This window comes from Oncorhynchus kisutch, linkage group LG11 (genome assembly GCF_002021735.2).
Source record: "Oncorhynchus kisutch isolate 150728-3 linkage group LG11, Okis_V2, whole genome shotgun sequence".
Taxonomy (NCBI): domain Eukaryota; kingdom Metazoa; phylum Chordata; class Actinopteri; order Salmoniformes; family Salmonidae; genus Oncorhynchus; species Oncorhynchus kisutch.
The window spans coordinates 69,106,858-69,123,457 of record NC_034184.2 but is presented as its reverse complement, the minus strand read 5'-3'; the positions used below and the strand labels follow the sequence as shown (position 1 = coordinate 69,123,457).

The window sequence follows — 16,600 nt, the reverse complement described above, 5'->3', positions numbered from 1 at the left end:
ATTATTTCACTTATAATTCACTGTATCACAATTCCAGTGGGTCAGAAGTTTACATACACTAAGTTGACTGTGCCTTTAAACAGCTTGGAAAATTCCAGAAAATGATGTCATGGCTTTAGAAGCTTCTGATTGGCTAATTGACATCATTTGAGTCAATTGGAGGAGTACCTGTGGATGTATTTCAAGGCCTACCTTCAAACTCAGTGCCTCTTTGCTTGACATCATGGGAAAATCTAAAGAAATCGGCCAAGACCTCAGAAAAATAAATTGTAGACCTCCACAAGTCTGGTTCATCCTTGGGAGCAATTTCCAAACGTCTGAAGGTACCATGTTACTCTGTACAAAAAATAGTATGCAAGTATAAACACCATGGGACCACGCAGACGTCATACCACTCAGGAAGGAGACACATTCTTTCTCCTAGAGATGCACGTACTTTGGTATGAAAACTGCATATCAATCCCAGAATAACAGCAAAGGACCTTTTATTTATTTATTTTTATTTTTATTTCACCTTTATTTAACCAGGTAGGCTAGTTGAGAACAAGTTCTCATTTGCAACTGCGACCTGGCCAAGATAAAGCATAGCAGTGTGAGCATACAACAAAGAGTTACACATGGAGTAAACAATTAACAAGTCAATAACACAGTAGAAAACAAAGGGGGGGTCTATATACAATGTGTGCAAAAGGCATGAGGAGGTAGGCAAATAATTACAATTTTGCAGATTAACACTGGAGTGATAAATGATCAGATGGTCATGTACAGATATTGGTGTGCAGAAGAGCAGAAAAGTAAATAAATAAAAACAGTATGGGGATGAGGTAGGTGAAAAGGGTGGGCTATTTACCAATAGACTATGTACAGCTGCAGCGATCGGTTAGCTGCTCAGATAGCGGATGTTTGAAGTTGGTGAGGGAGATAAAAGTCTCCAACAATTTTTGCAATTCGTTCCAGTCACAGGCAGCAGAGTACTGGAACGAAAGGCGGCCAAATGAGGTGTTGGCTTTAGGGATGATCAGTGAGATACACCTGCTGGAGCGCGTGCTACGGATGGGTGTTGCCATCGTGACCAGTGAGCTGAGATAAGGCGGAGCTTTACCTAGCATAGACTTGTAGATGACCTGGAGCCAGTGGGTCTGGCGACGAATATGTAGCGAGGGCCAGCCGACTAGAGCATACAAGTTGCAGTGGTGGGTGGTATAAGGTGCTTTAGTGACAAAACGGATGGCACTGTGATAGACTGCATCCAGTTTGCTGAGTAGAGTGTTGGAAGCCATTTTGTAGATGACATCGCCGAAGTCGAGGATCGGTAGGATAGTCAGTTTTACTAGGGTAAGCTTGGCGGCGTGAGTGAAGGAGGCTTTGTTGCGGAATAGAAAGCCGACTCTTGATTTGATTTTCGATTGGAGATGTTTGATATGAGTCTGGAAGGAGAGTTTGCAGTCTAGCCAGACACCTAGGTACTTATAGACGTCCACATATTCTAGGTCGGAACCATCCAGGGTGGTGATGCTAGTCGGGCATGCAGGTGCAGGCAGCGACCGGTTGAAAAGCATGCATTTGGTTTTACTAGCGTTTAAGAGCAGTTGGAGGCCACGGAAGGAGTGTTGTATGGCATTGAAGCTTGTTTGGAGGTTAGATAGCACAGTGTCCAAAGACGGGCCGAAAGTATATAGAATGGTGTCGTCTGCGTAGAGGTGGATCAGGGAATCGCCCGCAGCAAGAGCAACATCATTGATATACACAGAGAAAAGAGTCGGCCCGAGAATTGAACCCTGTGGCACCCCCATAGAGACTGCCAGAGGACCGGACAGCATGCCCTCCGATTTGACACACTGAACTCTGTCTGCAAAGTAATTGGTGAACCAGGCAAGGCAGTCATCCGAAAAACCGAGGCTACTGAGTCTGCCGATAAGAATATGGTGATTGACAGAGTCGAAAGCCTTGGCAAGGTCGATGAAGACGGCTGCACAGTACAGTCTTTTATCGATGGCGGTTATGATATCGTTTAGTACCTTGAGTGTAGCTGAGGTGCACCCATGACCGGCTCGGAAACCAGATTGCACAGCGGAGAAGGTACGGTGGGATTCGAGATGGTCAGTGACCTGTTTGTTGACTTGGCTTTCGAAGACCTTAGATAGGCAGGGCAGGATGGATATAGGTCTGTAACAGTTTGGGTCCAGGGTGTCTCCCCCTTTGAAGAGGGGGATGACTGCGGCAGCTTTCCAATCCTTGGGGATCTCAGACGAGATGAAAGAGAGGTTGAACAGGCTGGTAATAGGGGTTGCGACAATGGTGGCAGATAGTTTCAGAAATAGAGGGTCCAGATTGTCAAGCCCAGCTGATTTGTACGGGTCCAGGTTTTGCAGCTCTTTCAGAACATCTGCTATCTGGACCTTGTGAAGATGCTGGAGGAAACCGGTACAAAAGTATCTATATCCACAATAAAACAGGTCCTATATCAACATAACCTGAAAGGCCGCTCAGCAAGGAAGAAGCCACTGCTCAAAAACCGCCATAAAAAAGCCAGACTACGGTTTGCAACTGCACATGGGGACAAAGATTGTGATGAAACAAAAATAGAACTGTTTGGCCATAATGACCATCGTTACGTTTGGAGGAAAAAGGGGGATGCTTGCAAGCCGAATAACCCCATCACAACCGTGAAGCACGCGGATGGCAGCATCATGTTGTGGGGGTGCTTTGCTGCAGGAGAGACTGGTGCACACAACAATAGATGGCATCATGAGGCAGGAAAAAATTTGGATATATTGAAGTAACATCTCAAGACATCAGTCAGGAAGTTAAAGCTTGGTCGCAAATAGGTCTTCCAAATGGACAATCGCCCCAAGCATACTTCTAAAGTTGTGGAAAAATGGCTTAAGGACAACAAAATCAAGGTATTGGAGTGGCCATCACAAAGCCTTGATCTCAATCCTATAGAAAATGTGTGGGCAGAACTGAAAAAGCGTGTGCGAGCAAGGAGGCCTACAGACCTGACTCAGTTACACTAGCTCTGTCAGTAGGAATGGGCTAAAATTCACCCAATTTATTGTGGGAAGCTTGTGGAAGGCTACCCAAAATGTTTGACCCAAGTCAAACAATTTTAAAAAGGCAATGCTACCAAATACTGATTGAGTGTATGTAAACTTCTGACCCACTGGGAATGTGATGAAAGAAATGAAAGCTGAAATAAATCATTCTCTCTACTATTATTCTTAAAATAAAAGTGCTGACCTAAAACAGGGAATTATTACTAGGATGATTAAATGTCAGGAATTGTGAAAAACTGAGTTTAAATGTATTTGGCTAAGGTGTAAGTAAACTTCAGACTTCAACTGTACATATTCTTATTCATCCCTTTACATGTGTGTGTGTATATAAAGGTAGTTGTTGTGAATTTGTTAGATATTACTGCATTGTCGGAACTAGAAGCACAAGCATTTCTCTACACTCGCATTAACATCTGCTAACACATAATGTGTATGTGACCAATACAATTTGACTTGATTGGACTTGAATATAGTGCCTTCAGAAAGTATTCAGATCCCTTGACTTTTTCCAACTTTTGTTACGCTACAGCCTTATTCTAAAATTGATGAAAAAACATTTCTCTATCTACACCAAATACCCCATAAAGACAAAGCAATTTTTTTGTTGACATTTTAGCTCAGCCTTCATGGGTAAGATGATACAAGCTTGACACACCTGTATTTGGTGAGTGTCTCCCATTCTACTCTGCAGTTCCTCTCGCGCTCGGTCAGGTAGAATGGTGAGAGTCACTGCACAGCTATTTTCAAGTCTCTTCAGAGATGTTTGATCGGGTTCAGGTCCGGTCTCTGGCTGGACCACTCAAGGACATTCAGAGACTTGTCACAAAGCCACTCCTGCGTTGTCTTGGCTGTGTGTTTAGGGTCATTGCCCTGTTGGAAGGTGAACCTTTGCCCCTGTCTGAGCTCCTGAGCGCTCTGGAGCAGTTTTTTAAAAAATCATGATCTCTCTGTACTTTACACCGTTCATCTTTACCCAGATCCTGATTAGTCTCCCAGTCCCTGCCGCTGAAAAACATCACCACAACATTATGCTGACACCACCATGCCTCACCGTAGGGATGGTGCCAGGTTTCCTCCAGACGTGACACTTGGCATTCAGGCTAAAGAGTTCAATCTTGGTTTCATCAGACCAGACAATCTTGTTTCTCATGGTCTGAGAGTCTTTAGATGCCTTTTGGCAAACTCCAAGTGGGATGTCATGTGCCTTTTACTGAAGAGTGGCTACCGTCTGGCCACTCTATCAAAAAGGCTTGTTTTGTGCAGTGCTGCAGAGATGGTTGTCCTTCTGGAAGGTTCTCCCATCTCCACAGAAGAACTCTGTCAGTGACCATTGGGTTCTTGATCACCTCCCTGACCAAGGCCCTTCTCCCTCGATTTCTCAGTTTGGCCCGGTGGCCAGCTCTAGGAAGAGTCTTGGTGGTTCCAAACGTCTTCCATTTAAGAATGATGGAGGCATCTGTTCTTGGGGACCTTCAATGCTGCAGAAATGTTTTGGTACCCTTCCCCAGATCTGTGCCTCAACACAATCCTGTCTCGGAGCTCTACGGAGAATTCCTTCGACCTCATGGGTTGGTTTTTGCTCTGAAATGCACTGTCAACTGTGGGACTTTACATGTGTGCACCATTCCCAATCATGTCCAATCAATTTAATTTACCACAGGTGGACTCCAATCAAGTTGTAGAAACACCTCAAGGACGATCAGTGGAAACAGGATGCACCCGAGCTCAATTTCGAGTCTCATAGCAAAGGGTCTGACTATTTATGTAAATAAGGTTTCTGTTTTTAATACATTTGATTTTTTTTTCAAGAGAGAGACTTGTTTTCGCTTTGCCATTATGGGGTATTGTGTGTAGATTGATGCGGAAAACATTTAATTTAATCAATTTTAGAATAAGGCTGTAACGTAACAAAAGGTGGAAAAAGTCAAGGGTCTGAATACTCTCCGAATGCACTGTAGGTGACTTATAGTATAGGGATTTCTCAATAAAGACCTTGCAATACAGTTGATTAGACTAGTTTTCTACATGGAGTGATGATGGAAACAGAGCTCCTGTGGGTAAAGTTAACCACTACAGTAAACCACTTGGCAGTATGTTGAGTTCCTGTGTCGTGGTGTTCTAGAGCAGATACTGCTTTCCTATTTAGTGTGCATACGTTAGACAAAATGGTCATCTAATCAAGGAGCAACGGTCTGCCCCCACATTAGAAGAGTTGCGTGACCAAATTGTGCTTGTGGAACAGTTTGGAGATGTCGCCCATGGCTATTTTCTCCAGGATGATGTCCTGATGAGAAAGTGGGTACCTCATAGTAGTTTTGTGGGGGAGGCTATTAGTCAGGTTGTTGTACCAGTTAAGTTGTGTGAGTTGGTGCTGAAAACTTTCCACGAGGATGTTGCTGGTCATCTGGGTGTGAGGAAAACCTACAATCGCATACTGAGACATTTCTTTTGGCCTAGGTTAAAGAAGGATGTTTCTGCATTCATCAAAACCTACTCAAGCTATTAAGCCGGTACTGCTGTTTCCTATTCCCGTAGTCAGCCAGCCTTTTGAGTATCTGATTGTTGACTGTGTTGGCCCTCTGCCTCGCTCTAAGGTAGTAGTTACCTGTTCACTGTGATGTGTGTCAGACCACTTGTTTTCCTGTTGCCTATCCGGTCTATCACAACTAAGTCTGTGCTAAAATCTTTGAGTCAGTTTCTCGCTGTTTGGAATTTGTTTGGTCAGGTTCTCCAACAGCTCTATATTAAAACAATGTGTCTTGTGCCTGTCCCGCGCAGAGTCAAAGAGCGCTGGAACGTTTCCATTAAACACGTCTTTGTTGAGAGCTTATTGTACGGAGATGGATAAGGATTGGGAGGAGGGGTTGCCATGGTTACCGTTAGCCACCAGGGAGGTTTCACAGGAGTGCACAGGTTTCAGTCCAAAGGACCTAGTGTTCGGACATAGTGTATGAATGGAAGTCTCCTAAGCCACCTCAGTCCTGTTATCCTATGAGTGTGATTTCCGGCGCCGCCTGTATGCCGCTGGTGAGATGGCCAAAGAGAAGCTATCATCTTCACAGGGGAGGATGAAAGGAATATTTGATCGGCGAGCTGAGCCTCGTCACCTGGACTAAAGTGACCAGGTTTTTGCTCTGCTGCCAATTGTTGGTTCTCCTTTTCAAGCCAAGTTTAAGGTCCATATACGGTTGTGCGCCAGTACACTGAGCAAAACTATCTAGTTGCCACTCCGGGAACGGAGGGAAAAAAAGCACCATCTGTGTCATGTCAATCTGCTAAAACACTACTACACACGTTCCTCTGGGGACGAAGAGTGGGAGTTCGCAGAGGACGGTAAACCTGTTCTTTTGGCCAGTACTGTTACATTGCTGGGTCCTTTCTGTCATGCTATGTCCGTGCATGGTGAGGAGGATGTCCTTGGTCCTGACTATTGTGTACTGCAGGGTAGATACAGAAAAATACAGAGTCACTGGATGTTTTGGATAGCCTTCTTGCTCATGTACCTGCTGATAGGCGAGACGAGTTGGTCAGTCTGAGTTTTCCAGTTTTGTTTTCTGATACACCAACATGTACAAACGCAATAGAACACGATATTGATGTTGGGGATGCTGACCCCATCCGTCAGCGGTTCTATAGTTTCTTCGGAGAAACGGCGTTATCTGGATGCTGAGATCGGGTACATGATGGAGAATGAAATTGCAGAGCCTTCTTTCTCCAGCTGGGCTTTCTCCCTGTATCTTGGTCAGTAAACCGGATGGGACAAACAGATTTTGTACGGACTACCATAAGGTAAACAGTGTCACTAAGCCAGATTCATTTCCTCTTCCTCGGATGGAGGACTGCGTTGATCAGGTCGGAGCAGCGAGGTTTGTGAGCAAGTTTGACCTATTAAAGGGCTATTGGCTGGTGCCACTGACGCATAGGGCATGTGACATCTCTGCCTTTATTACACCTTCAGATCTGTACACCTATTTGGTTATGAGTTTCGGCCTGCGTTACGCACAAACCTGCCACTTTTCAGCGCCTTATGAATAGGGTTGTCTTCGTTCTAGTCGGGTGCGCTGTTTATCTGGACGATGTAGTGGTTTATGCAGATATTTGGGAGGAGCATCTGGCCTGTATTCAAGCCTTGTTCGACCGCCTGGCTGCGGATTCTCTCAAATCTGGCAAAATGCGAGTTTGTACCTTGGTAAGGTGGTTGGGCAGGGTGAAGTGTGTCCTTGTTTGGTGGTAGCTACTGATACTTTTCCACCGCCAACCACTAAAAAGGAACTGATGTGTTTCTTGGGAATGAATGAGATTTTGTAGGAACTTCTCTACTGTAGTCGCTCCCCTGAAAGATTTTCTGAAAGCTATGGCGGTTTACGTCAGGTCTCCTCTCTGTCAACAGGCTTTTGAAGATGCAAAGAGGTTACTTACCTCAACTCCGGTGCTGGCTGCTCCTCGTTTGGATTTGTCATTTACCTTGCAGGTGGATGCAAGTCACATGGGGGCAGATGCAAGCAGATGTGTCCGGTGTTGAGAGGCCTGTTAGTTAAGTTTCCAAGAAGTTTAATTGTTATCAGTTCAACTTCTCCGTGTTGGTAAAACAATCGCTAGCACTCATATGGGTGCTACGACACTTTGAGGTGTAGGTCAGGTCGGGTGTAGTACCTAGTGTGGTCTACATTGACCATAACCCTCACCTTCTTGAGGTCTATGATGTGTGTTAACCTGAGGATAATGAGATGGTGTTTGTTTTTACAGGCATTCCATCTCGATGTGCGGCACATGTCGTTGCTGACACACTCTCGTGCGCCCTGTTCCTATTGATTGGTGGACATGCGTTCTCATACGCGTTGTCCCCGAGTGTGTATGCGTGTCGTCCACGTGACCGGCCACTGTTTATTTTGTGTTGTCCTGTTGTGCCTGTCTTCTGTTCCCTGCTGTCTTCATTTTTTTTTCTTTCCTTTTAAAAAGGTTGCTTACTGTGCGCAAAGGTTGGTGAGGTCTGGGGAGGCTGAGGTGGGCTGTGGCAGTGGGGTAGCATTTACCTGGGCTAGGGTCTGTCCCGGGGATAAATACACCGTTCCCCCCATACATTGAGGAGACTCTCTCCACGCAGACGCGCTGTTGTTTTTGGCATTTTGGAGCTTCTTTGTGTTCATTTGTTTTGGCACCTCTCAACACCCCTCATTATCACCATCTATGCAGTCATCCACTCACTTACACTACACACAAAAAATTGTTATTTGTAAATAGTTTACTTTTTAAAATATGTTTTTGTTACTTCTTTATCTCTGCGTTGTCTCTCTCTTTGTTACGGAATATGAGCCGGTTCGTAACAAACTGAAATGAAAAACAAACCGACCAAAAGGTGGGGACATTTCCAATATAATATAATATGAAACCACAATGGCCATTTACAGTACACTGTTTATACAGTTAATAAAACAGACAACAATGGGCACCATAAAATCACAATGAAGGGGACACTTACTGAAAGTTCACTTTGTCGACTTGAAATCTTGTTTCGAAAATCCCTGAAGTCAAAACTCGGCAGCGAAGCAAGTCCTGGGGTTTAAAACAAGAGGAGCATAGAGATGAAGAGATGCACTAAAGGAATGAGTAGAAAAGATAGGTAGAGAGAGGTTGAAAGAGAGAGCGAGAGACAGAGAGACTAAAAGTGTATGATGTTTTCCTACACAGTGCTTATTGATTAAGCAATACAGTTACAGCTATGGTTGGTAACATTTGGCATGTCATTTTATCACTACGTCTTTAGCCATGCTCTAGAGCGTTGAAAAGTAATCTTACCTGATCTGTTGGTGTGTAGTCATTCGACCTCACCGACTCAATTCTGTCCAAGAAGCTGCAAAACACAAAACATAATTATATGACACTGGCCTGGATCTTAAGAACAGTAAATATCACTGTCATTACAGTAGATATAGCTTAAGATCTGACTCTACACATTTAAACTAAGAAAAGGAACTAATGTAGGCACTAGCATAGAACGATCATATCCAGAATATATGTCATCACATAGAGCAGAACTATATTGTAAGATATAGAATGGAGCCCAATCTATCCACTGCATTTCTATCTATAGCCTTTTGAATGTTTCACCTCAGTACATAGCTAAATCCCTATGACAACGGACTAGAATACTACTGTAGGGGTGATCCCAGCGCTGCACCATCCTTCCCCAGCAGAGGGCATCAGAGTACATCCCCCGCCTATTTATGTCCCCCTTTTCCTGTCCCATTACATAAGACCGCAATTAGTTCCTGCCAGAGCTAGACGAGAGCCTCTCGCTCTGGTGTGCACTGTGCATGAGCTGTATGTTCCCTGGGTGTGTGTGAGTGTGTGTCCCCGCGGTAGAAGAGATGGGGGAAAAGACACACACACAGGGCAGCCTGTAACCACTGAACAGCATGGTGATATCACCAGCACTGTCACCAGTCTAAACCAGCAGATACCACACTACAAATCCCTATTCTGTTCTGTTCTATTCCGTTCCGTTCTATTGTATTCTAGGAAGCAGCCACAACACAGAGCAGTTCTGTACAGGTTTATTTGACGTTGCATTTTTACCTCAGAATTCAGTTCTAGGAACTGACTGATATGTAGGTATTTGTGTGATGACAATGATCACACTATGAGCCTTAGGGAAGTCCAAATGACTCAGTCCTCATCTCTAAGTACCTAGAAAAGAGCCAATCGGGTATATTATAAAGTTATTTAACCAGTCACTGTTCACAGACAGTTGGATCCACTAAAACCTTTATTTTACTGTAAAGAAAGAACCAGTTAGTTACTGAGATTCAGAATGTACAGCGTATGATATAAAAAAGGTAATAACCTTTACCTTTTGGTTTATATTGGAATTATTCAAACTAGCACCCGTCGGCATCATTTGGTACAAGGCAGTTACCAATATAATTCTTTAGCAAGTACCATAGTTAATAAAGTGTTAACAAACCTCTGATACAAGTGCCAGATTGTTTACACAAAAAAAAAAAAAAAAAAGTGCCCTCCTCTGGAGTTTGGGCCTGTAAACGCTACAGCAACACAGCCAAGTTTCATAATGAATTATGCATGACTGTAAGTGACCCGCCCCCCATCATCCCCTGCTACCAACACTCCGCTAGGTTGACCTGTTAATCCACAAACAGACCAATGCTGCCCTGCTTTTTTGACTCAGACTTGTCCATAGCCTAGATCTACTGGACTGATGCTATTAATTGGTTGAATGGAAAGATGGAATCAATAGTTTCCACATTTTGAGTGGCTGTTGGGGTTGATGTGAAAATCTGGTCAGTCACCGAAACAACGTACAGGGAATGTCTTTCTCAGAGCCTGACAGTTCCAAATAACAGGCAAAGAAATATAGATCTTTTTCCAATGGATCTGGACGGCCTATACTGTAGTCTTTTCTACTTCTATTAATACATTGAAGAAAATGGCTGTATTTTATGCAACAAGTTATAGTATAAAGGCAAATATGTAAGCTTGAGGAGTTAAAACCCATTTCACACTAGGAACACTAGGATGCTGAAATGTTACATTTGTACTTTGTCATTTAGTAGATGCTATTATCCACAGCAACTTAGAGTAGTGAGTTCATACATTTTCATACTTTTTGCATACTGGTCCCCCATGGGAATAGAACCCACAACCCTGGCGTTGCAAGCACCATGCTCTACCCCCCCCCCCCCCCCCCCCCCCCACACACACACACACACACACACACATTCTCAGTTACACACCAGAGCAGTACACTAAAATAGCTCTGTCTGGTTCTAGTGTTACATGTCTGAATAGCTGCTGGGTGTTTATGTGTGTGAGTCTGGCCTGCTTATCTCTGGATCTGCCAGAAAACGACAGAAATTTACACAACTCCTATATTCCTGGTAGCAGCAGTCGTTTAACATTACGAACTCTATCTCCATCCAGGTCTGTGTCTGAAATTAAACCCTAACCCTATAGTGTACTCCTTTTCACCAAAGCCTAGCTCTGGTCCAAATTAATGCTAGTCTGAAATTATACCCTAACCCTATAGTGTACTCCTTTTCACCAAAGCCCAGCTCTGGTCCAAATTAATGCTAGTCTGAAATTATAGACCCTATTTTCATAAAGTGTGCACTATCTTTGACCTATATGGGCTCTGGTCAAAAGTAGTGCACTATATAGGAAATAGGTTGCCATTGATGTCTAGGGGGGAAATGAGGGAAGAACATGAAGATTTAGTTGACAAGATTGATGTTAGGAGTCTTAGTGCTACTAGAAGCTATGATAGGCGCTCTCGTTCTCCCTGGCAATAGAGAGAGTTTATACGAGGAAAGACGGGGCCATTTTGCATCCTAACAGATACCACACAGACAGAGACACACACACACACCCACCCAGCTGCAGGGGAGCTGGGGCTAAAAATATCCCTGGGAATGGATCCGCTCCGAAAAAGACAGATTATACAAGCCCCGAGCGGGCATATAAACACACACACACACACACACACACACACACACACACACACACACGCTAGAGCTGGGACGATAAACTGAACATTTTCGACACGGACCATCACTTATCACAGGCATTTGGCTGATATTGTTCATTACGATAAGTAGCTCTATGCTAGGGAAATTGTTAATGGGACAATTGATGGAGAAAACCATCAAACTAGTAGTAGTAGTAGTAGTTGATCTTGCTACCATGGAAAGGTAAAGCTGTCTATTTGTGGGAAAATCGCCCTTATTAATTCTTTAGTCATATCCCAGTTTACTCATTTACTTATGGCCCTGCCTCCATGGAACAACTTTTTAAAATTATATGACTAAAAAATATCCCACTTTATTTGAAACGGCAAACCTGACAAAATTAAAACGACCTATTTATATAATGCATATGAATTTGGAGGGCCAAAATGATTAAATATTAAAGCATTAAACCTCTCACTAAAAGCTTCAGTCATGCAAAAGTTAATCCGAACTGGTTCTCCAGCAGATTAGTAAGAATAGCTCACCTAAGGTTCAAAAATAGCCTCTTTCCCTTCATTCAGATTACAACCTCTAACTTAATTTGACAATTAAATAATCTCCAAAATATAGCTTTTTTTTTTTTTTAAAGCCATAGAAAAGCTGATTGCAATTTCAGTTTAATCCACCAGAAAAGACTAAACAAACACTGCAACAATTATGGTTAAACTCAAATATACCAATATACCACATTATTTTTTAGATATGATTTTTGTTACTGTAAAAATCTGTCAATTATATGATAAATAAGACTGTTGGAGTTGTCATGGCATGCAGCTAAAAATGGAGGAGGAAAGGAGAAGAAGCTAGTGAACTTGTCAGCCCTGCATTAAAGACTCAAATTGGTGAAATGTTTTAGTTGAGATAAATAACAAAGCATACCAGTTCCACATAAAGACCAGGAAAGTGACAGCTACGCCATACAAGCTAAATAGTTTGAAAGAGATTTGCGATGTTCCGATTCCATCGCCCATGGTTTATAAACCGATACACAAATACGTTTTTCAATTTCAATTATAAAAAATAATTCTAACCAATAGAATGTTATGTATATGGAGGATGCAACACAACAATGACCTAATGCTAACTCTGCAAATACCACAGCTGGGTGACTTGAAAAGCCATATTCATTTCACTAATATAATAATACTCTTTGTAAAAATGGTCATCTTTAATTTACAATCTGTAGAAACTATGAGATTAGAAGGGTTTAGAACTTTTGTGAAACATCACAGAACATTTGAAAAGATATATGGCAAATAGAAATCAACTCTGGACGGTTTTCAGAGATAGATGGGAGGGGTTGAGGGTAGCTGAAGGGTGGGACAAAAAAAATGGATTACTAGTGTAATATGTACTGTGTCTTTAAAATGTATATAGTATGTATAAGCTGGAAGTGAAAGCCTAAGTGTTGTTGTCTATTAGTTTACTCTAATTAGGGGAGGAGTGGTAGGGTTAGGGGAGGAGTGGTAGGGTTAGGGGAGGAGTGGTAGGGTTAGGGGAGGAGTGGTAGGGTTAGGGGAGGAGTGGTCGGGTTAGGGGAGGAGTGGTAGGGTTAGGGGAAAATAAGAAAACAGTTTTTTTAAATAAGAAAAAAATTACAAAAATTATAGGGGATTGGAAATACAGACAATTACATTGATATAAACCACAATTTATCTGCAATTTTAAAGCTGACTACCCCCCCCAAAGAATTGTAAAATAAAAAGTAGTAGTAGTTTATTGGATAATTTTTGCACTGCATATTAATGTTATAAAACATTCTATTTAGGGAAGTACAGCTCAGCACATACACTGCGCAGGCCCCACCAGTTTGACACACATACACACAAACGACTAGATTTATAGACACACTTTTGAGAAACTGCTCATGGAGAGAGAGAAAAAGCGAGAGAGAAGGAGAGAGAGGTCTGTATCTCTACAGTTGGTCCAATCACTAACTTCCATAAATAAAACAGGGACGGAAATAGAAGCAGAGCCGTGATAGGATGTTTGATTTATCCAAAAGGAACAGGGCCAGCTTCTTGACTCTTAACTGACCGAACCCAGCAGACGGCTAGGCTCTGTTTGTGTTATTCCTCTAGTGGCCACTGGGTGGCACACCCTCTGACTGAGATGGGTGAAGCCAGAGCACCTCCTTTAGTGACTGACTGTGCCTGCTCTGAGCTGCAGCTGGGTTGCCATGGCAACCTCTGTCAGCTGGGTCGATAGAGAGCACTCCTCCTCTTCCTTAGCTGGCTTGCGCTCACTCACACAACCATAGGCAATGAAACAATCACAAACAAACCCACACGTCTACAATAGCCTAGATCAGAATAAAATGTAAACAAAGACACACTCGCGGGTACACACACACACACACACACACACACATATCTCTTTCCCTGCACCACACTCTCCTACTCTACCTCGGGAGGAATGCAAGTATGTCAAAATTCAGTCCAACAATATGAGAAAAGAAGCCATAACAGCTGGGCCTAGCTGACTGGGGAGAGAAGTCATAAACTAGCCAAAGAATCACAGTGTACATCACACACACGGTCTTCAGATTCTATCTGGCTACAAACATCTGCACATGGACAAACAATGACCAAAAGATATGTAGGGAATGATGAAGGTAAACTAGAGAAGGAATGAACTGACGAGGACCAAATGGTAGAGATGAAGGACGGGCCTACTCTATCCTCCATTTTAGATGAATTACCAGCAGTGAATTTCAAACACAGATACAACCAAAAAGACCAGGGAGGTTTTCCAATACCTTGCAGGGCACCTATTGGTAGATGGGTAAAATAAAAAAATAAAAAACCTGACATTGAATATCCCTTTGAAGTTATTAATTACACTTTGGATGGTGTATCAATACACCGAGTCACTACAAAGATACAGGTGTCCCTCCTAACTCGGTTGCCGGAGGGGGAGGAAAACGCTCAGGGATTTCAACATGAGGCCAATAGTGACTTTAAAACAATTACATAGTTTAATTGCTGGGATTGGACAAAACTGAGGATGGATCAACAACATTGTAGTTACACTACATTACTAAATAATTGACAGAGTGAAAAGAAGCTATATAGTATAGTTGCCATTTGGGGCCTATATACAGAAGTTGCCGTACACATTAGTCAAACCAGAGTCAAATATATATATGTATATAATCCTAAAGCGCAGCATATCTTCTGATCATGCAGTAGGTGTGTGTGTGTGTGTGTTTGTTTGCCTGTGCTATATGACTATAGCAAATGCTCTGTGTATGTAGCCTGTGTGGGGCCGTCCCCTCCACTTTCCTAAAACAGCTAGCTTTCACGTCTCCTTCACACACCACACACACACACCTTGTCGCACTCCTGAGTGACAGAGGAGGGGGTGGAAGGCACTGGGGGCTCCCTATCACTGATGAGGCTTCACACAAGGATGAGCAGACTGAGCACACACACACCTCAAAAGGCCTACCGATCCCTCTTCACGACCATCACAAATGTGCGTGTGCCTGTGCTGCTATAATCAGAGACGGTGTCACAATGAGATCCTCTCAAGGCCTTCTGCCCGTGAACAGAAGAAGGTTTTGTGAACCGTAGGGTTAGAGTGTTTGGCAGGACTGTGTGAGTGCACAAGCCAAGCTATGTGTATGTGCACGTCTCTCGGTCTGAGTGTAGGTGTGTGTGTGTTTATGCTAGTGTGTGCACTGCAGACCACCTCATATGTGTAAGTAGTACAGTCTTTGTGTCTGTTAGTATTCCATGGTGTTTGGGCAGATTATCTAGTATGTGTGCAGACCACCTCGGTAGCATAGTCCCTCCTCTCTCTCTCTCTCTCTCTCTCCTTCTGTGGCTGACCTTCCTTTGTTTAGAGCCTATTGGTGGGTTTCTCCCTTTGATTTGGCCATGCAGCCATGTGACCCTGTAGCCAGTTTGTGCTCGGCAGCACCGAGTGGCTAAAAATAGCTCCAGCTTGCCCCGGCTCCACGGCTCGTTTACATAAGCTCTGAGGAAGGGGGAGGAGAGACCCCGTGGAGAAGAGGGGAGAAGGGGATGAGGGAGGACAGGAGCATTGTACATTAGTCCACAGGCGCTGGCTGGGGCCTAAAATGCAGCCCTGCTGCTCTGCCCTGCTCTTCCTTCCTTAAGATCTCCCTCTGTTTCACTCTCTCCAGTCTTCTCTCTGTACTCGTGGGCTGGGGCCTGGTGCACGCACACGTACAGACTGACACAGAAACACATACACAAACACACTCTAGATGCAGACACACTGCTGCCTGTGCCTCTGTACCTTGTGCTAGCTAGCGCTATAGGGAGGTGCTCTACTTGACCTCATTTAACATAGCTGCTTTGAAACAGGAGGCATTACCTAGGCCTAGATTCAATAAGATCAAGCTTTCACCGGCGATAGCAGACACCCGCATAGCGGATGTTGTGGCTGTGTTGGTGTTGGAGCTGACAAATCAGAGCAGCTACTCCTGATCATTGTCACAGCCACACCCGTCCCACTTGTGTTAGAAGTTCAGAACGAGAAAGTGTAGGCTATATATTGTAGACATAATTATGCTCAAATGTAATATTAATTCAACAAAACAATGATAATTTCTATCATCCTAATCAAGGTATAGATTACATCTCACATTCCAGTTTTCAAACTTGTAAAGAACGCTGCATGGGATTTCTGTTAATGCGACTGCGTACAGCCAATGGCAATTTCCGCTTTTGATATAATGCCGGGAGCCACTTGTGGATTTCTCAGCTCTAACTCAGTTCCTCATCAGACACCTCCAAAACCAGCGCTATGCGGATGTTGGCTAAAGCTGATCTTATTGAATCGAGCCCCTAGTCTGTCCTTATGGTGATATGTTCCTCTGCTGCTAAGCACAACCAATCACACACCACAGATGTGTCAAAGTACCAAATCAACCAAACTACAGGTGTAAGATCTTAATTTGATCACTTTTGTTGCTGAGAATTGTCCTACAATGCAGGAAATGCAGATGAGCATCGTGATTAACATAAAATCACTGAAAACCCACACTAACAG

General features: G+C 43.4%; 1 protein-coding gene across 2 annotated transcripts in view; it reads right to left on the bottom strand.

Moving 5' to 3' along the window:
* gnal (guanine nucleotide binding protein (G protein), alpha activating activity polypeptide, olfactory type) overlaps positions 1-16,600 on the bottom strand; it is a 66,726-nt gene that overhangs the window by 7,173 nt on the left and 42,953 nt on the right. For both annotated transcript variants that reach the window (XM_020494471.2, XM_020494472.2), the window contains exons 6-7: positions 8,853-8,907; positions 8,536-8,609 (exon numbers count right to left, since the gene is read on the bottom strand). In XM_020494471.2, coding sequence (XP_020350060.1) covers positions 8,536-8,609; positions 8,853-8,907 — 129 coding nt within the window. The remainder of the gene's footprint in view (positions 1-8,535; positions 8,610-8,852; positions 8,908-16,600) is intronic.